This window comes from Limanda limanda, chromosome 16 (assembly GCF_963576545.1).
Source record: "Limanda limanda chromosome 16, fLimLim1.1, whole genome shotgun sequence".
Lineage (NCBI taxonomy): Eukaryota > Metazoa > Chordata > Actinopteri > Pleuronectiformes > Pleuronectidae > Limanda > Limanda limanda.
The window spans coordinates 21,701,873-21,724,458 of record NC_083651.1 but is presented as its reverse complement, the minus strand read 5'-3'; the positions used below and the strand labels follow the sequence as shown (position 1 = coordinate 21,724,458).

At 42.9% G+C, this 22,586-nt stretch overlaps 1 protein-coding gene across 1 annotated transcript in view; it reads left to right on the top strand.

Moving 5' to 3' along the window:
• Window positions 1–1,450: 1,450 nt before the first annotated feature.
• Window positions 1,451–22,586, top strand: part of asic4a (acid-sensing (proton-gated) ion channel family member 4a) — a 74,555-nt gene continuing 53,419 nt past the window's right edge. Inside the window, exon 1 of the mRNA XM_061088901.1 lies at window positions 1,451–2,026. Within this exon, the coding sequence (XP_060944884.1) occupies window positions 1,451–2,026 (576 nt within the window). The remainder of the gene's footprint in view (window positions 2,027–22,586) is intronic.

The following is a 22,586-nucleotide window of genomic DNA, read 5'->3' as shown; positions in this document are numbered from 1 at the left end:
TTGGATTGTCCAGACAAAAAGCACAAAGGAAAAAAAGGCTTTCATGGGGACATTTTGCCTTTTGTCACCAACAAATATGCTGTTTTTAATCATCTTATCATTTCTAACATTTTGTGTTAAAAAAAAGCCCTTTATTTACAGCTCAAAATGTAATAATATCATTTTAAAAAGGGTGAGGAGTACAAGAACAAACCTGATTTCTTTTGTATCCGTGTGCAGTCACCCTGCCTCTCCGAAGCTCTCTCCGACTTGACTCGGCACGTGTGTTTAGAGCGGTTGAATTAACTTTTAAATATGCCTTTTCTCTAGAGGTCCCAGCCCCCTGTGATGTGACCCGCATGACTAATTCCATTTAAAGGGGAATAACATGCATTAGGGGCTCGCACTTTTCTGCCTTGCATTTGCATAATTTTGTTTGGCAACTTGGAAAAGGGCCATTAACAGCACTGGGGCACACACGGTAAAGGGGAGGGACGGAGGCAGATCAATAGTTTATATCAACATCTCTTCGCAGCATTGATGTCCAGATCAGGAGACGTTCACTGATTCAAACCTGTGCTTGAGTCCTGTGACGCTGCCATTAGTTCCTGATAAGGGAACACCGTTCTACTGCCTCTCTTAATCTCTGACGGACACGTTCGCAGGATCAATAGTCTTTTACTTTTTTTGGGGGGTTGCAAAGACAAGATTGATTGCCATTAGTTGCCTCGTGTCCAATTTCTCTTCTCACGCGCCTCTTTATTGTTTCAATTAGGGATTCTCTAGAGACCTTTTCGGGGGGGGTGACTTTAAAATGCGACGACCCCTGTGATTTTCATCAAACGCTGCATGTTTGGAAGGAAAACCTTTCACTCCAACTTTATTCAGGTCAAGAAGTGAAAGCACTGTCCAAGCATGTGGATTAAACAGGAGAGGAGGGGGGGCTGTCTGCGGGAGGCAAGTGTATGACCGGGGGAAGTTGTGACCCGCGTCAGTGAGGAGGAAATAATCACAATGCTACCTTCTCATGAATTATTAAGTGCCCTGTGTCTATTTTAGCCCGTCTCAAAAGGCTGCATCTCTTTCCGGGGCTCTGAGGCAGCGTGGAAGGCTCTGTTTCTTTGACAGCTGTATTAATGCTGATAAGCGAGAGTGTGTGAGCCGATCAAGTAGTGAGACAAGCGTTCGGAGCAGCACAGCACAGGAGCAGCACAGCATCAGCAGCCAGCAGCAGCAGCGCTCTAGTCACTAGGAGCCGTGGCAGTCGGAGCAGCAGCAGCATCACTATCAGTCAGAGCACAGGCAGCATCGGCAGCGGCAGCAGCAACAAACTCTCTCCTGTCTCTTTCTCTTCTTTGTGGAGTTGTTTCCTGCCTCGGAGGACAAACGCCAAGGAAGTGGGAGTGAAGTGATCCGGGGCTGATAGCTGCCATTAAAATAAAAAAACCAAAACGCAGACCTGGCTGCCCCCATGCCTATCGAATTTGTTTGCAAAATCAAATTTGCAGAGGAGGATGAGAAGCAGAAAAGCAAACAGGATGGGGACAAGGAGAGCCTGATCGAGGAGAGCTGCACGCCTCCAGCCAAGGACTTGGCCGGGTTTGCTAACTCCTGCTCCCTCCATGGGATTAACCACATCTTTGTGTCCGGTCGCCTGGGCATCCGGCAGACTCTCTGGGCTCTCGCCTTCTTGACTTCCCTGGCTCTGTTTCTGTACCATGCAGCTAAGTGTGCCATCTCTTACCTGGAGCACCCTCATGTCACCGCTCTCAACGAGGAGGCAACCCCCGAGATGGTTTTCCCCGCTGTGACCATCTGCAACATCAACCGCTTTCGCTTCTCCGCACTCACTGATGCCGACATCTACCACCTGGCAAACTTGACAGGTCTGCCGCCCAAAAACCGGGATGGGCACAAACCCACTGATTTAATGTATCCTGCCCCTGACATGCAGGACATCTTCAACAGGACGGGACATCAGCTGGAAGAGATGCTCATGAGCTGCAATTTCAGCGGACAGAACTGCTCGGCCGAGGACTTCTCCGTGGTGAGTGGAAAAGTTTCTCAAAGTTCACGTGATCTGATAACTCCTTCACCGCCATTGGTTCCATCGAAGCTTTAGTTGACAGAACAAGTCTGGTATGAGTAAAAATTCAAAGATTTAAACATTTAGCCGAAGCATGTGTGCATAACTTTACAAGGCTGAGCTGATTCATACCAAACTACAGAGGAGCATGAAAGTAGAATGAACACCAAGGAGTAAGAAAGATTGAAATTCTGTCTGTGCACTCATCCCCTGGGGCCATGTGTTTCCCACGATGCATTTCTACATGCAACATTCATGGCTTCGGCTCAGTCATTGAGCTGAATCTCTCTTCAACCTAAGTTCCTAGCAGCAACAGTGTTGCTCTCCAGCCGAGTGTTTCAGCCTGAACCAGAATCTATTATGTCAAAGAACAAAGGCTACTCCCAAGCCAGAGAAACAGAGAGCTGTCATATGTGGTTGTACACTTTTCCCAAGCAAACTGTGCTTTAATGCTGTTTGCTCAGAGTGCATCGTGGCAACAAAATTGTCATCGAAAATAGCAGAGTCTCGTCTTCCTCTCTCCCTGTTGCTCCCCCTCTCGCTCTTTCTGTCATTGCAGAGCAGCTGCCTCTCTCTATCCTCTCTCCTCTCTCCTCTCTCTCTCTCTCTCTCTCTGAGCTCTTGTACCTTTCAGGAGAGAAGGAGTAATGCCTCTTCAACGTTGTATTTCAATCTTGCTGCTGTTAAGATTAAATATTTAAAGACAGACATACATGATTTTTGCATTAGCCAGATTGACTAAAAGGAATGGAACAATTTCCATTTGAGGGGAAATGTGTGTCTCTGTGTGTGTGTGTCTGTGTGTTTGAGAGAGAGAGAGAGAGAGAGAGGGAGCAAGGGATCAGGGGAAAGAGGGAGAGTTTGTGCCTGTGTTCTGTGCACTATTTATTAAAGGCACTGTCCTTGCAGGAGATGGATTTCCCCATCTCTCCTACAGGAACAGGAATATGCAATTGCTTTTGTGATGACAAAGTGCAGGTGTCAAGTCTTAATAGGGTATGTTGAACATTGATATGCTCACCTTCCTGAGACCTAAAGATTCCGTCTTATCACATTGATGGCACTACATTACCTGTGATGTGCCAAATTAGAGCAGAAAAATACATAACATGGCCTCAGATTCGGTTTCTCTAACGACGCACGGATGTCTGTATTTCTCACAGTTGTCTTCAAAGGCAGCCTCTCACATGCGAGACATCAAATCACCTGTGACATGAGAATGGATCCCACTCCAACAAATCCTCAGTTGCTGTATCAGGCTCCTCAGGGCAGCCGGAAAACCCCAAAAGCAACTCCATGACTCGAAAAATTTATAATGTGCTGGAGCAAGTTTGACAGCAATGTCCTCTGACACTTTGACACCCGGCCCTCCCTGAGTACATTAATTAGCGGACTATTCTGACATCCAGGAAATGTCTGTCACGTGTCAGTGAGTGAAGCGTCCGGTCGCTCTCCGTGGACGGCAGGTGACTTCATCACAGATTAGGATCCCGTTTAAAGTTCCCTAAGCTGCTGTTTTGTCTCCGTCGGTGAGATGTGATCTGCATTTTTGTGGGGCTGTCAGATAGATTTGTTACAGGCTGCTTGCTGCCTCCGTGCATGACAAATCACTTAGTCTGCGGATGCACTTCTGGGAGTGCATGCGCAGGACGCACTGGGAGGAAGCACTGGGAGTCCTGGGAACAGAATGTAAAAGTCACGGTGCAAAGGAGACATGCAACTATTTGCGTTTGCATACGTGTGTGTCGTAATCTTTAAATCCCACATCATTTAGTACGGCAAAGAAAAGCCAATATTACAGGTGTTGTGCTATTAATCACATGCAAACATGTTCGAGCCCACACACAAAACCCTCTGTCATTTTTCTTCCTTCCACATCGGCTTCTTGTAATGTGTTTTCTTTCCATTGATCAATCTGGGAGATGATGAAATATAATTGAAATATTATAGACATTATAGATTTTCTGTAAAAGGACCATTGGGGGGGGGGGGGGGCGCGGGGGACTTAGATCTCAGGTTTGCATTTTGCCGTATTCTACTCGTAACTAATTGCTTATAATTTAATGAATAATTGCATTTGAATGAGATATGAAGAAATGTTTTATGCTTTAAATACCTCAATTTCAAGAGATGCATGTATGGGTTTTTATACTTTTATATATTTTAATGCATTAGTTTATTCCTACTATGCATTCAGTCACAGTTCAAAAGGCTTAAATGAATACTTACAGTCGTCTGGCTGCTCTAATTTAAGGCAGGAAAATACAGAAACCACACAGCAGGGACATTTGTTTTCCTCTCTTCGGCATGCTGGACTTGCGTGATTATTTGACGTCGGTAATAAGGCCATTCTTTATAATTAAAGATTACATTATTTACTCGGATTAATCACAGAAGATAAAGCTGATTCAACAAGCCATGAATAAATAGATTAATATTTTTCTCCTAGTCTGACTCTGAATAATTGTTCATCTATTGTGCGGTGCTGTCGCTGAGATGAGCAGTGAGCCCTTTGGCTTTTTTCTTTTCAAACAGAGCTCTGAATTGGTTTGCTCTGACTCTCAGCTGTGTTTGCTGCTGCATTATCAGATTTTGCTCTCAGCAAGGACAGATCCCTTCTGCATATATTCATGGAGATAGCTAAACAGCTATAGGGAAGCATGTGAGGTGATCTATAAAAACACGGGTTAACGGGGACAACAGCGAGCAGCTCTCCGCCTGCAGTCCGTCACTGTACCGAAGCCTCTGTTGTGTGTTTTATAGATAATTGAATGTTTAATAGTATAAGTCACGGATGACGTTGACCCTGCTCAGCTGCCCTGTCTTTCTCATGCTGTGAAATCTAAAACTACATTTATGTGAATCAATACTGTGAATAAATGGCACAAAAAGAGACATTATTGAGTTGATCTCGATAAATATTCTGCCCATTGTGTGGTTCATGTGGGGAAGAAAAAAACATTCGGTGAGCAAAGGAAAAATATTGCACTCGTACGGAGATGAGTCACCGAAACTACATGTCGGCTACGGTTTCCAGCTTTATTTCCACTGGGAAACAAGTTTTGCATTTGTCTGGCATGTTGACACATGCACACGGGCAGAGGGGGCAAGGTCACACCATTTGTCACGTCTCTTACGCGGGCGTGCCGTGGTGTGTAAGATGTGGTTTTTCGAGCCGATGCGTCTGTAAAAAGATACAAGAGTGTGGTCCTCCCTGTTATGTGCAGATGACTGTGAGAGTGACATCCACTTCCCCAGTGAGTCAAAGCCTGTACATCCCTTAATAGTTCACCCACCCACCCACCAACACACACACACACACACACACACGTATACAAGTACACACACAAACACACGCTGACACTCGCACAGCCGACCTCCTTCCCCCTGGTGGAGAGCGAGGAGTGTGGGAGCGTGAAAGTGACTGGCTATCTGAACTGGCTTCGCCTCCAACAGGCTGTCAATTACCCGTCTGCAGTTCCACTGCTGTGGGTGTCCCTGCAGCTTAGCATGCCGTCTGATATCTGATCCACACACCCAACCCTGAGGCCAGCGCCGTGCATTACTACACCACATCCCATAAACAAACAAAATGCCGGCTCCTTTTCTCTATTTTACCCTTCTTTACCCTTCCTAATGTGCAAAAAAAACTGAACGCTGATTCCATATCTTGTCTACGCCATGAAGGCAAAAGGTGGACTGCTGCTTTCACAAGCCACTTTAGTTCCTCTCTACTCCTTCCCCAGCTTCTCCTCCTCCTCCTCCTCCTCCTCCTCCTCCAGCGTATCAGAGGAAGATGAATTACGGTGCATTTGGTCGGCTGCTCCTCCTGATATGCATCACCACTGTCTAATCAGATGAAACCCACCTGTGACCAGCCGCTGGATAACACCAATATGCAAACAGTTTATATCTGGGGGAAGATTTACCTTTTCTATCACTCCCTGAGCCGCTTTTAAAACCCCTCGCCGTGCCACGCTTTGCACTGTGGGTTTGATGAGGGGGATCTGTGGCTAAGGCATGGCTTTTAACTCCACGATAAAGGCTTCCGATGTTGTGGTACAGCTAAACCCCCTCCCCCCCCCCCTCTCTCTAACCCCTGGGAGTATTTTACTCACACAGACATTTGTCTCTTTCTGACAAGTCATACGCCAGGCCGTCGGTAGTGTTAATGTGGCTGCACACACACACAAACATGTGTATTCAGAGTGTGTAGAGTGTAGATGGAATGCTTCCCCATACAAGCACACACAGGTTTCATCACAGATTGAGAGAGCCGGGCTCGCAAGATTGATCATGACTCCTGACTGGGTGCCCCTCCCTCTCAGAGGGATCAATACATCCTTCAGTCAGATTGCTTCCCTGCCCTTCCTACTCCGAGCCTGGTGTGACTAATTATCCTGTGCCTGTGTTTTGGGCCCGGTCTCAGCTGCATTTGTTAATTCCACCAGAGTTAGTGAAGAATTTGATCTTTAGAACAAGATATCTGTTTGTTTTAGCGTATATCCAGCCCAAATCAATCAATATACACTGTCTACCTTTTCCCTAAAGAGCGCTGAAATTATCGAGCAGCGCGAGATGACTCACAGCCCGGTCTCTGCACGGAGGCATGGGGAGGAATGAGTGTTTTGATAGAGTGAAGTCAAATTTAAAGTCGGGATCCGAAAGTCAAAATTGAGGTTTTTTCACATGGGAGTTGATCGATGTCTAGCAGTGCGAGAAATGTATGTTTTCCCCAGAGCGGCTCTGCCTGAGTTAGAATCTACCTAATGAAGAACAAACAGGAATAGATGAAGACTACTTTTATTTGCTTGATTAGATTCCTCAGAAATTTCAAAAAGTCAAAAGGATTAGCTCTAATAAAAGAAGCGTGTATGTCGCAGGTCTGTTTTTTCCTCCTGGATATAAATGTTTCTGACGTTCTCCGGCAGCAACAGAGCTATTAAATGGTTTTGAGGGGGTCATTTTCAAAGTTGTTATATTATCAGTGTGAAAGGTTTCAGTTGCAGCTCCTTCGCTTCAGTGACCCAAATACACCAGTTAAAGCCACTGCCCACAGTCCTGCTGTCCGTCGCCTGCTTTAAAACCGACTCATTAGCCGGTGGATGTAGGAAAAAGACTTTGATCTCTTTTCTGGTGAAGCTTAGAAATTATTTTAGTAGAGAACATGCATTTTTCTTAAAATATAATTGATTCAAACTTCATTTAGCCTTTTTTTTCCTTTAAATTCTACGTGTCCTCGCCGTGCAGATAGCTACGATTCTACGAAAGCCTTCAACCAAGCACACGTTTCTTCTTAGTTCCAATGTGAGCTTTTTATTTTGTCATGTTTCCCAGTCGCTGAATACATTAGTGGAAAATTCCTCTGAAAAATTAACCAAGCCTGCTTTTAGACCAGCGCCACATAATGGGTTTGTGCTTGTTCATTCCTCGTGCTCGTAAGGTTTAATTACTTTGGAGGAGATAGCGCATGCATGAGATGGACAAAAAAATAGAGACACCTTAACGGTGTAATTCAGTTCTAAAAATAATTGATACCGAAACAACGATAATTAAATGCTCACGGTAGGGAATTTGAACTGATACAAAGAAAAGTCAGCGTGCTTTCTTCTGCTTTTATTACTCTTTATTGACTCCGACTGCACAGAAGTAACTCAGAGACGGAGGGCACATTCCAGATCAAGGACTTGAGCCACTAAATTAGAGGCGTCAAACGAGAGAGCAACGTGTGGGATGATTTTGAGTTCAAACCAGAATTACTTACTTTAAAAGCTTAATGTCGTCTTGCAGCCAGTTTCTAAATTCAAACTAATTGGCAAAAAAAATAAAAAAACTCTGCAAATATTACCCAGCTGTCAAAAGGGAAGATTAAAGATTATAAATGAGGAAATGTCAGTAAGATAACCAACAATACCAGGGTTAACGTGAATGAGAGAAAAGCAGTTAGCTAGCAGTGTAATGTCACGCTTCAATGAAGCTGCCGTGGGCCGAGGGGTCTGCAGAATACAATAGAGAGAGAGTGGGGGGGGGGGCAGCAGTGGTGACTTTATATGTTAAATCAAGGGTGTCGGCAAGATTATTTAAGTCATTCACCTTCAAAAAGGTGAACTGAGCCGAGCTTGACCCAACATTTATAGTAATAGTGTGCTGGTTTACTGTTACGACCAAATGGAGGCAAAACTGAAGTAAAATACATTTCTAATTGAAAGTCAATTGATATAATCCAGAGAAAAGCTTGAGAGACTCACTGTTAATTCATCTCTGTGGATATTTCAGATTTTCATCAAACAGCACCTCACATTGTACTGCTCCGTGTCTCCGCCCCCTGTGTATCTGATGTTTTCAATAGATTTGAAATCATGGCCAGCGCGACGTGGATGAAAATGTCAGTTGGCTACAATTCCTCCGATGGAAATAGCATAGAGCAGAAATGTCATAGTGAATATTTACCCCTGGCGTAGTCTGAACATGAGGGCGTCGTCTGTCCGCTTGGCTGGACACTTGGCCTTTATTCTGAATTATATCTTGTCACACACTTGGCTGTGGCCCTTGCTGTTTTTCTTTACTTTTTTTTATCTGAGTATGTAACCACACACATTTCACATAATGTTGTCTCAACAAATGTGCTTTTTTATATCCCTTTTCTGTCTCTCTTTCCTCTCTCTCTCTCTCTCTCTCTGGGCACTCCTGGCTACGGTTAATGAAAACAGGGTTTGAGCTACAGTACATAAACACTAAAGTGTCATGACAGGTGTGATATTTTGTCTGGATCTTTACGGCTTTTTGGGGTGAACCACAATGAGCAGGCCGTCTTCATGATGATGTTTGGCATACCTTGTAGCTTCCTCCCGGGAGACGCATCATGCTATGATTTGTCAAAGGTCTCTGAGGTTGGGTTCAGCAGCAAATGTACCAAATGCTTTTTTTTCTCGCTTCCTGTGTAATGTTTGAACAGACGAAAAAACACTGACATTCTAAATTACTTAATAATGCACACGGAGCTTATGGAACAATATGCTATGATAGAAATCATTAAATAATTCAAACTAATGCCTTCCTAATGTTGCAAGCTCCTACTGGGCGTCTTTGAGGCCAGTGGATGTGGAGAGACCCTGGTTATGTCTTTAAACTGTTTGGTAAAGCTTAGAGGAATCAATGTTGGGTTAAGAATTTCCATCAGAATTGAATTTACTTCCCCTTTTTACCATTGCTGTTCGAGAGCTGCTGCTGTGTTGCAGATAAAGCTTATAGCCTTAGAGCCTCTTTAATCACAATATGACCAAAAATATTAGAAGACTTCATCCTGACCAAGAAGTCCTGGTTGTTCAGTTGGCTTCACTTCTCAGCAGGCTGAACACTTTGAGAAAATACTGGATTTTTCTGACCAATATATGATTATTTTTATGATTAATTATGATTGTTGTTATTTTGTCCTGTTTCATATTTGTATGTTGCTATGGTGCAGAATTAAGTTTATTTATTCTGTTTTTTTACACTGGATTTATAGTTAATGTTTTTCATGAAATAAAAGAGAATCAGCTTGATAACTGCTCATATTTACAATATTTACTTAACCAGTGTTATTTCAGAGTTCTGTGAAGCGATCTACACAATCTTCTTACCAAAATAACAGCTTTGTAATTCTGCTTGGTATAAAGCATTGCAGCTACAAAATATGTGTGCTTTTTACTTCGTAGATAAATTACTAAAGAGTAAGTGATTGCTGTCACCATGATAGAGATCAGCACCCACAACACTCGTGAATGTCTGTGTCAGTCCAAACTGGAGAATTAAGAATAATTAAATCATCACAATAATCTGGTGAGACAGATATTATTGCTGGCGGGCCCGTTTTTTATCAGAGGAGGTAGAAGAAGATGATTTCAACTCGGTCTGTAGACTGCGTGTTAAGGCACAGCCCCCACTGACTGCAAGGCTCTGGTCAATAAGATGAACGATTCACATGATATACGTTCCACATACAAACTGACTGACGGGTAGATGGGTAGAATCAGATAAAAATCTTCAGCTCCTGTGGTTGACACCTCACGACCTTCTTTCTAAAATCATCCCCAAAATAAACCAATAGCTCTCCTTTGTTGGGTTTAAAGCTAAAATGACACTCAAATATTCCAATAAGTCACAACATGAAGATGTGCTGTTATTTTTGATTGATAAAATCTGCCCAGGTGCCCACGTACGGTAACGACAAACTGCGGTTGAGTCACATCACACAGTGTTGTTTTCATTTGGGCCGCTCTGCATCTGCTGGAGCTGACGTTCGCTTCACAGACTGACAGGAGACGCTGTTTCTTTACAGCTCCGCCTTCTGAGGGTCCTGATTCAAAGCTTTTAAGGTGATGAAACAAAGATATTGTGGGCTCCAAATTCCCCCCCCGCAGATTCCAGCAGCCCTGCTTGTTTCTGTCTCCTACACTCGACAACTCACAGATTTTTAGATTAGTAGCTTAGCCGCCAGCTGCTAATCTGAAATTGGTGTCACCTAAATTCTTTGTGGGTGTTTGTATCTTTTATTGAACAGCAAGAGAAAACCCACAACTCGCCATGAAAATATAAGCCTGTTTTGGGGCATTTACAGAGAGCAGCATAGAGACAGTGTATTCAACAGATTTCTGCTTTATAGTTTCACTACTTTCCTTATGATTACATATGACGATGCATAAACTGCTGTCTTTCAAACTGTGATTTAGATTAAAAAACAATCAATCTTTCAAATCTATTGTGACGCGGTTTCATCCCGTTCTTCACTGTTTGTCTTCTCCCTCTGTTTGTGTCTGTTTTTACAACTATCAATCTCTTTTTCACTCTTTCAATTTCAATTTCAATTTGCACATTCGCTCTTCACAAACTGAAATACAGAGCATTACTTTCTTTACACATACACTCTTAGAGTCTACATGCAAACCTCCACTGCAGTGTGAGTGAACCTCTTCCCTCCACCTCCAGCCTTTTCCCTTCCTCTCGGAAACGTTCACGCCTTGCTGGGATAACATGTGGACAGTAAATCTTTCACCTGATGGTGGCAGCTTTGTTGCCAGCCTCTGTCCACGCTGACAAAACACTTGACCTTCAGGAGCAGTGAAATGTCAGCTGATTTAGCACACCCAGTTTGAATTGCCACCACTTATTTTGTCATCCGAGCATTTCATTTTGGTTAGGAGGCGTCAGAGCAAAGCCATTACGGCGAGATGAGCTTGCGTGAAGGGGGAGAATCACGCGCGACAGCATTTGTGATATAATTTGCACATACAAAGCTTTCACTTTATATCCGGGTCTCTCATTCTTTGCAATTTTAAAGAATTTGAACATAGATGAATATCCAATATAGGGGCCTAGCAATTTTTGGGTGAAAAAACATTTTAAAACATCACAGATCCTAGATCACGAACCTGTGAGGCGGCACTCGTGCTCAAAAGCAAGATTTTATCCCAAATGACAAGGAGGGAGGCCGTGATGCACCAAGCTCCTGAAAGAGTAAATATGATATTGTGCATTGCTTTGTCATTATACTTGTATAGTGCAATGTTTCATTTATATTTAGAAAAACAACTCTTCCTCTTCAGCTCATCTCTTTTTTCCTCTTTATTTTTAATTCATGTCACCCCCTTCGGTAGCTCAGTAGCTTTTTGTCCAGTGTAACATCTGTCATGCCTTATTTACCTACATCCCTTTTGTCCCCCCCTCACGTGATCGCCCAGCCACACCGGGCGTTTGTTTGTTTAAACAAGCGCAAACTGTAGACGTGTTCCCCAATGGTGTTGTCAAGATTAATTACGTGTTTTCCTAATGCATGCTAATGAGAAAGTTGTGTGCGTTTGATTGTCAATAACGTGAAATACGGGCCTGCTCCCTAAATGCTGGCTCCGTTCAATAACCTATTAAACTTGAATCACAGATAACTTGGCGCGCATCAGGAAAGCAATCTGAAATTTGTGCTGACATTGATCCAGCAGGAAGGAGACCTATTGCTCCGATTAACACTGTTGCCCCAGGAGAGAAGTACCTTGGCCATTAATAGCCCACTGTCCTAGATTTTACGTAGACCATATAAAATACTTTTATTTATGAGGCGTATAGGGGTAAAACATCATGGACACGGTAGAACGGCACTAACTTTTTCTCCGCTCCTCTGGAAGCTATGTTGTTGATCACAGGGTGTTTCATTCCCAGGTTTTACTCTAGCGCACACTACTTTTAATCTGTTAATGTAACGTAGTTTGCGGAGTGCACACTATGCTACAATGATTACTCTGGTGCACATAGATAAATCTAAACTGTGCACTTATGATAGCAGCCGGTGTTGTACCTTAAGGTGTGTGTGTGTAACAGATAGAGAGAGAGAGGGAAAGAAAAATGTGTTGGGGGATATTTTGATGCAGAACTCTATGGGGCGGCACAGTGGTGCAGTGGTTGAGATTGTAACCTCACAGCAAGAAAGTTCTTGGTTCAAATCCTGGCGTCGGGCGGGGTATTCGTTTGAAGTTTGGGGTTAGTGAGGACTCCAGCTTCCTCCCAGACATGCAGAGTGGAGTTTGGTTAATATGAAGAAGACCATAAGTGTGAATAGTTGTTTCTCCAGTTCTGCACGGGTCCATTTTTTCAAAACCGCATAACGCCATACGGGAACTGGACCTGTTAGTAATCCCCGTGCTACATACTACACTCTCATCACATGGGTTATGGCCTCCTTGTCGTTTTGGTGGCTGAGTTGTGTTCTTGAAAGAAAGCATCTGTGAATTGTTGCAGCACCTGATGCTCCCAGCAGCTGTTTGCTCTGCTTCCTCAGTGACGACGTACCTAGCTTGTGGCTTTAAAAAGCTAATACATTCTGTCTTCATTTTACGAGCAGGAGAGCCACTGAGAACATAATCACCACTACATGCAGTATCCGTGAATTTATACAAATATATTTTTTACCCATTACACAGTGTTGTCACTTGGTGCAGGACTCAACTCTATACTTCCCCCTGACCCTCAAAGAATAAGAGGTGTCGATGATGGATGGATAGATGTTCGTTCTCTACATCTTGTTAGTCACAATGGGGGAATTTACTATCTACTAATTGATGTAATTCTAGTCAAAGTAGCGTCAGACATTGTTGCAAAGTACTAAGTAGAAAGTAATAATAATAATAATAAAAGTAATAAATGTCGTCATTGTCATATCTGCACATTGTGGTAAAAAATCCTCTTAACCTCCTTCTGATAAATTATTAACTGCCTCTTTCTTCTTCGATTAAATTAATCCTCATAATTTCTTTTTCAGCTTTTTCCAGCCTGGTCCATCTGCGTGTGTTAAATGAACTGTATTTTCAAACTCATCCGCCAACCTCTAAAACCCCCACGACAATTGCAGCTCTGTCTTGTTGTTGATGTCTCCGCAACGGTTCCTGATCTTCAGGATGTGGCATTTGAGGTGCCCTTAACACCAGAATGAGCAATTTGAAGTTAGGGGGTTTGGATCCCCAGTCACTTTGGTTGTCATCTCAGAACCAGCTATTCGGTGTCTTGACACATTTTTAACCGTGCACAAGAACATCTGTAAAATGCCAGGGACCCTTTCTAAGCGTGCCAATTATTTGAATACCAGATGCCTGCGTGCTGCTGTAGTTTAATGCCAACTCATGGGAGGCTTCTATAATTAGACCTACTCAAACCGTGATTGTCTGATCTTACTGCGAAATGAAAAGCATATAACATGCATCACGACTGGAGAAGACAAATAGCTCATCCATTAAACAGCCCCCGAGGAAGTCGGAGGGAGAAAATGACAGATCTTTTCAAAATTGCGGTCTCATCCATTTAATTATAAACACTGTGATAAGGGCATCTCCTCAGAATAAATATGACCAGTAATGAGGTATGGCATTGCTGTTTATCTGTGTCCTTGACATTCACTTTGAGAATAAGGAAAAGGGGTAATAGCATCCTTCTAAACAGATCTTGAAAGTCCATGCGAAGGGATAAATGTCATTGGGCTTCACTCACAAATCACAGTTTTTCCTCCTTCTCTGACCTTCACTCTATGTTCTCTACAGAGAATTAGCAGGATATTAATAAATAACTCTACTATGATGAAAGTGATCCCCGGAGACACGCCGAATATGCCCTCAAACTCACAATTAATTGTTTAGTTTAGGTAATGATAATTAATTAATTAGCATGACATTGAGAAACTTGTGGGACAGCGTGACAACTGGATATATGTGCGAGCTTCAACGCGAGCTGAACAAGTCTGAGTCTGCGGCACAGTCCACAGAAAGCCGTTGTGTATTTGAATATCAGCCTAATCTAATTGGTGTCATCATATCTCTCTTGGCAAGCGCTTCGCCTAAGGATACCATTTGGCTGCTCTGCTGGAAGTGTACTGCGAACAGATCAATAGATGTAGTGGGCATGATTATGTTACGATTATACACTGGAGAGGGCCTTGTAAAGCCCGGAGAAAGGTGATTTGAAGAGAGGTACCACACCTCTTGGCACAGTTCCTGCGGCTGAGGAAAGCTCAGTGGGGAACAGAGTGGTCAGTGAGATTGGCTGAGGCCCCGGCTTCAGGACCAGCTGGCTCGAGAGCCAAATTGCAGCCTCCCCCCTTGTTTCCACCTGGCGTATGCCGCTCAAGTGTTCCAATTCAAGCCATTATTTGCTTCATTTACTTTCTGTCTAACGCAGCATGCAAGTGAGCCGACTGCCGGCTCCTATAGCACGATCTGCCTGCTTGTATCTAAAATAAGAGTTGCACTTATTCAACCAATACACCCCGGATAATTGGCATGAGAAGGATGTTTTTTTAAGCAGCATACCAATGAGACCGACTTGTCAACACGAATTTCACCCTTCAAATTTCCTTTAAAAAATAAGCACAACAAAGACAGTTGTTTTTTTTTATTCCAGTGCTTCTGAATAATTGAACTTACCACTCCTAGAATTCAGTTGTGATGTGCAAGATAAATGAGAGCCGATCCTCATCGAGCTCTCAATGAGACTCGGAAGAGGTCACCTTTAACCGGGCCTCTTTCTATTGCAGGTTATGCAAGACTTTGGCCTGATCTCCTCAGACATTGCCTGTGTACAGAGTGGATGCCACTGAATAAATAAAACCCTCACCCTTCCACACAGCAGCGTAAGACGCCAGGATTAGCATCTCATTAGACCCTTCGTGTGCTCGTGGTTTGTGGATAAAGGGGCGAGAAATGGAGCAAAAGAGGGACTGTGTTAGGTCCTTTTCCTAAGAGGGCAGAGATTTGGGCTGCCGGATACTGTGAGCTTGTTATGAGGCATGATCACCTGCTCTGTTACACAAACTGCATCATTACAGAATGCTGTGGCAGAGACGGTAGTGGGGGTACAAGCAATCTCACAGAAGCAAAAATTTGCCCCTGTGATTGTTAAAAACTGTACGATAATTGCTAAAAAAACAAACCCTGGCACCCAGTTAAAACGGTGTAATGGAGAGAATACTTGCACTGGAAAAACTTGGTGACAGACTGCTCCTGAGATAAATTGGCCTCAGCAAAAGTGTCTCCTGCTGGTGACCAGTCTGTGTTATCTGTGCAATGAACATGCAATTTCCCCTTGATTGTGTTCCCCACGGTCAAGTAAACACATTCAGCAGAGCAGTAAACTACAAAAGACAAGAGCCTGAAAGTCAGTAGTAATAATCTGCCTGCAGAGACGGACTCCATCGCTAATGTACGGACATTATGAGGATTTCAGATCGGTCGGGCGGCAGTGAACGTGTGATCCTCGGTGGAGTATCTGTTTATTTCGATAAAAAGCCTCAAAATACAAAGCAAAAGGAAAAAGAAAAACTTCATATCCACGCTGATTTCCTTGATGTCTCAGAAAGGCGTAGCGTACCCGACTGATATGAATGAAATATGAAATGTCTGGATTGCCTACACAGCCCAGACTGTCCCGCACCAGCACCTCAATTTAGCTGCACAAACAGCACTTTGCAGAACCGGCTGGGCGGGTTAATGCTGCAGCCTTGCATGGAACAAAGTTTAAAAGGGAGGTTAATGTAGGAATGTAAATGCCATCCTCAGGTGTGCTGTTCGGCAAGTTGAGCCAGAGCGTTGTTATTCCCATACGGATTGTAAAATATACATTTCCATATCTTGGGTGAAACCATATCCGTCCCTTTTAAAGATGCCCTAAATGGAGGCTGCGGTGTGTATTTTGATTGAAATGGCAGCGCTTTGTGTTTTCCTCTGGCTGGTGATAGTCCCATAATCTCTTTCCAACTCCGAAGACTGTTCCTTGTTAGTGCGTGGCGCGATTGGAAAGATCTTCACATCACTATGAGCGGTGCATGAACTCACACTGAAAAGTTTACTGAAGGTAAAACTCCTCGCCTCGTCATCATGACATGTAGGCAATGTCTGAAATTAACTTTTTAGTTCACTGCCAAGGGCTGTAAACTAAAAGATTATACCTGCCAAGAATACCGACCCTTATCAGCCAAAATATTTTTTTTCCAGGGAAATATATTACCCTGTACGCTCTGAGCCTTTTTTGGAACCGAATCAGCTATACTGCATGTGCATGAGTTTTAATACTCGGCCACATATTCATTTGTTTACATAGTTATTGTTGCAATAATCTTCTAATGTGTCACATCTGATATGTTCCATTGTGGAGTCGGTAGGTGACATTCATTTAATCAACTATCCAGACCATTGTACATGATGATCGCTGAACACTTGGCTTCCAGTTGTTTGAAATGTCTCATGAGTGGATTTCACTGCGAGGCATACCCCCCCCCCCCCCCCCCCCCCCCCCATGCTGAAAGGTTAGAAAAGCCTTTCTATTCAGGCACGTTGTGAACATTATTAAAGGTTTTTGAAGCTGGTGCAAAGGGCAAACATGACATGGATGTAAGCAAAAACACAAACTGTAGCAGGTGTGGATGCTTGCACCGTTGTGTGTGTTGAGAAAACCATATGCACTGTGATTTAAACATTAAAGGGCATAAACACTTTTACCGGAGAGCAAATAACAAAACACTGGAACCTTTAAAGCTGTAAGAAAAACACATTTTGACACTATTTTCATTTCATATGTTGCAGAAAGAGAAATGAAAGGCCTGTGAAAATATAACGCCAAAAAGTCAACTGCTAAAATACAACATATTTACACATGCACCAGCTTCTCAGACAACGTGAGGACCACAACCACCTTCTCTGCCCACAGTGAGGAGGGCCCAGCTGGGACTTATCGGTTTGAACAACCAGAACAAAAATGATGCATCGCTGTGCTTGAGTCACGTCCATTTTTTGGGTCAGAGTGACATAGTAGAAACTAAGTGAGCAAAACAGAAAGTCACATGGACTGATAGGTAGCTCATTCATTGGACAGATTTGGTGGCTTGTCATCCTGCATCATCGGCACCTGCAGGGGGGAAAATCAAAACACAGTCTATTTTGTTGAGTGACAGAGAGTCTCTGCTCTATGCTTTTATTTATGTTCCTAGTGGTCACCACTGAAGTCCCAGGGAAATGGATGGCAGTAGGGGTTATTAACGGAGTGCTGCAAATGGACTCCATGCGTCAGGAATAATGACAAACATACAAAGCTCGACAACTTGGACATTGACGACTGAATCCTGAGTCCTGACAACAGAATAACAACGTCTTCTGCTTTGGACCAAACCATCCAAAGGACCCAGAAACCTCAGGGGGAGCCGCAGGTGAGGGATCACTCTCTCAGAACGGACAGGAGGGCAATAGATGTCAGGTGCAACAGAGCACATCAACCATATTATTTATTTTATTTTCAATTACAACTTTGATGAGAGATGCCAGTGTGTAACATAGATGGAGAGGTGCATCACTAAGGATTTATACAAAAGAAAAAGATGAAGGGAGCAGCAATGATAATTGTAATGATAGATTGTTATCGTCCTAGTTTAAAGAATGATAATTAAGTAGTCTAACCTCAATCCTTACCTTAAACTTTTGACAAATTACCTATTAAAAATCAACCAAATGTGTTTAACTTAGACTGTTTCTATGTTGAAGATCCCGATAGTTATTTCTCAGAAATTAGATTCAGAATATATATATATATATATTTATACACACACATTAGGCAAAGTCGAACACTCTAAGCAACCTCAGCAACCCCTCCTGTGAAATATTGAGAAGCGTATCTCGGAAGCACCGCAGCAGCACTCTCCCCACGCCGGAGAGACATCCACAGCAGTGATTTACTCCCTGTTTTTTATTTTATATTTTATCCAGCCCATCATCTATCTCAGCCAGGCACACGGAGCTGGGATTTGCCCTCTGTATTCATTCTTCCAGATTACAACAGGTTCAGCAGCCTGTCCGCCGCCCACCATTCAGCTGAACCCTTTTGTGAGGCCTGTGGGACGATCCTGAGATGTTGCTGCAGGTTTAATCCCCACTCTGTGAGAAATGACGTTCTCCTGCTTTTGCTGCCTCTTGCTTCTGCAACTTTGATCAAGCCCTAATGTGATGAGGCATTGACCCTGACATGACTGGCCCTAGAACTTGTAAAAGATGCCGGTTGGGGAGGGGGTCGGCCGCTCTGATCTGACCAGTAAACCAAGAGAAGAAAGGAATTATTCTGAAGGTTGCGGCTGTGCCTTGTGGGTAATAAAGGTTTCATGTATTCGTTTTACACCGGCAAAAAATGCGATCTATAATGACCTGACATTTCTTTTTTTAAAACTAGCCAAGAAGCTCATGATTTGAATGTTAACCAGGGTTCGACTTGACGTAAGGTGCAGTCCAGTGGGAGGAAGCTTCTTTTGAATTCTACAGGATCTTGCTTCCTCTCAGTTAAGTCTTCATGGTATATTTATGTAAATCTATCTCTGCTTGTGATACAGAGCAAAATGGGTGTAAACACATGGTGTCATTGCAGCACATCTGCGGGAATAACAGTCACGACGAGCACATGAGACCATCCTGCACTGTAACCTCCCCCCCCACAGTCACCTCTTGTTCAGCCTCATGCACTGAGCCTGCTTACTGTGTCGTGCACTGGGCTGCTCCCATATGCGGCGCACATTATTCCTGCCGTCAACTGGCTGATGATGTGTGGGGTGAAACGCGGTGCCTTAACTTCAGAGGCCAAATGTGTCAAGTCTCGATATATTAACTTCACTCTAATGGACTTTATCAGCCATAGTGCAGAAAGTCATGGAGATTAGAGTGAGAGGGAGTGGATGTTTGATTATTTTTTGCATTCGGTTCGGTTCCCTGCACCATGCAAGCAATTGCTGGGGATACTCAGAACGCCTTTTGGAATCTGTTGAACACGGCTCTATACTTTGTTTTCCAGGTGCCTACATTCTGTGTGCTGATACAGAGGCGGGCCACAGCTCTGTAATCCTCACTTGTAATAAGCCCACGGTGATTTAAGGCTTTGTTTTCCCTGTATGGAGCCCAAGGGTGTCCCAAACAATACATGTATGATGGAATATGCAAATGAGCATGTTCAATCACCAAAGAACATGCCTTACAAGTAGAGTAATACATCTTAAAATGTACACACTGTTTTTAATAAGTATTTCAGTCAGCTACACGTGTTGCGTATTCCTCGCTTGCTTTGGCAAACCCAAAAGGGACAATGTCAAAGAAGAGACAGAATGTGAAAGATGTCCTGTACAATTGGCAGTGAGATGGAAAAAGAAGCTGCACCACAAGGGATCCTTTGCCATTAGTCTGAACGAGGGGGCTGGTGTGGAATGGAAATGGGCTGATTTGCAGACATGATGGCGCTTTGGATCAAGAAAGATGTGTCGGACCATTTGGCATTGTTGATTTCATCCAGCGTTCGGACCGAGCATGAAGAAAGTAAACTTATTTATTCGGCAGAAAAAAACATTAATGGAGCTCTAACAAAGCCATAGAAATTACAGACACTGCATAATTACATTTTATAAAGTTTGCCCTCACATCGTGGTTTTACTTTCAAACTGAATCTTATTATGGTGTTTCTATGACTCTGTAAAGGAATGTGAAGCTGCCTGACAAGAGGAAAAACAAACAGCTCATTAGAGATAAATAACTCATTTGTACTGATTAAAACTGTGCAGATACTGTAATGGTTATTTTTGTTTCGGGGGGGGGGGGGTACATTTACTGTGAAATTGACTCTTAAACATTAAGTGTTATCTGCAGATACGTGGAGAAGTTGACATCCCTCAAATGACTTTTCTTTTTATAGAGAATGAAAAATGATGAGGGGGGAAAACATCTACTCACTTATGTCTTCTTTTTAATGTTTTTTTGCTTTGACAATTCTTAATTTGCACTCGCTATCTAATTAGTGTCATTATAAATTATAAAAAAAATGCATCCATTCTTTTTACAGATCTGTCATATTAAATGTGTAAGTGACACAGGTGACGTGTTTATCACTTTCCTGTAGATAAGAAATCTTATTTTTAAGTATGTATTTTATAAACTCTGTGTTAACACCAAGACATAGTCACATGTATTGTTGCGCTTACTTACCCAAGCTCAGTGTAGATTGAACTATGCATCTTTATGTTTATAACCTCACAAATATTTTGACATGTTTGTCTTTGGAAATTGAGAAGAACGACAGGATAAAACCCTGCATGTCGGCTCGCTCCGGGCCATGATGATACATTTACCACAAAGGTCAGAATACGTCTGCACTGCAAAGCTGTTGGTTTGACAACAGAGACGTTACAGTCACTGTGAGCTGCACCTGATGGTGTGTAGACTCAAAACTCTAGAGACTGATACATTTGCAGATCCTTAATGACAGGAAAAACCCAGACTGAGTTAGAACTGAAGACTTGTCTCTGTTTTTTCAGCTCTTTGAGGAAAATAATGAGCATTTTCAGCCTTGAATATGTATTTACAGTTGTGTCTTTACATACACAGATCATGAATGTATAAACAAAACTGAAATAAACATTTCAATATACTTGGAAATATGAATACAGATTTAGAGATTTGTATGTTTGAGAGAAATAAAGTAAAGGAACTGGTCGTATGTGCATTAAGACTTATATTTTAACCCCAAGCCTTGATCCAAAAACCAAACCAAATATTCCAAAACTAGGGACCTCAGAGGTTATTTTATTTTCGGAGGACTTGATGAAAAATTAGAATGGGTTTGAACTGTAACTCGAACTCTAGCTCGGCTGACCCGCAGTGAGCAATCAACCGTTGCAGCCGCTGAGAAGTGACATTTTTCAAACAGCATTTAAATTAAAGCTAAGAATAGCACATCACTGAAAAATCCATTCATCAGTCAATCATCAATACTGCTTATCCTTCTGAGAGTCACCCGGGAGCTGGAGCCAATCCCAGCTGACATCGGGGGAGAGGCGGAGGGATCTCTGGACAGGTCGCCAATCCATCACCCGGCTGACGTATGGAAACAACCATTCTCACTCACATTCACAACTCAAGGCAATTTAGAGTTTCTAATTAACATGCATGTGTTTGGGCTGTGGGAGGAAGCTGGTGCATTTAGAGGTAACTGGGAGAACACAGAGAAATGACCCTGACAGCCTGCGTAACATTAACCTAATCACATGTCCCAGATCAGCACAAAATTCGAATTAACTTCAAAGAAATGATTTAGTTTATTTGGATGAAAGCTGTCATTGGGTTCCATCAACTCTTACCTTGTTACAACAAAGAGCAAAGACCCTGCCTGACTCACTGCATGTGGATTTTAGAAGCGTTATCCGAAGCCAGGTTGGGCCGGACAGGAACATGAACCAGCACAGAAGACTGATGGTCTCATTTATTAAACAGTGCGCACTGAAAATGGCGTTCACACACAATTGTTGCCTTATAAAACGTGCACACGCAAACCTGAAGGCAATGTTCACTTAAGAAATCACAGTCCACCTGGAATCGTGCGTCCACAGATCTTCCTCATATTCCGCCCCCTACACGCCCACATTCAACCATAAATGGTCAATGCAAATCACCTAATGAATAATAATGTGATATTATGGTGAGTCATGGCATCAAGCGATGGAAAGAAGAAGTGTGACTTTCTGACACGGACATTCAGGAGCTTGTTAGTGAGGTGGAGGTGAAGTAAGACCGACTGTCTGGTGGCCACAGCAGTGACGTCATTAATAAAGAAAATAGGCTCTACATAGTAAAAAAATATTATGCATCTACGGTGTTAATCACACCACACACATACCTGTCAACCTCTGTCGGGTGGATCCGTGTAACACTGGACTCAGATCAGCACAGAGATATAAGATCACAGATCTATAGAGTCTGTATCAGCTCAGAGTCATCATCATGGGACAGGAAATTCAAGTGCGCTCTGTGCGCCTGATCGCACAGTCACGTTCACTGCAGCGATTTTACACACACAGACACACACACACACACACACTATATGAAAAATAAAGTCGGTCTTGATGATACACACACATGGTTAGAATATTAAAAACTAATAATGATTGAGCGAAAGATTGAGTCTAATAAAAAGAGAGCTCAAAGTGTCTCTGTTAGTA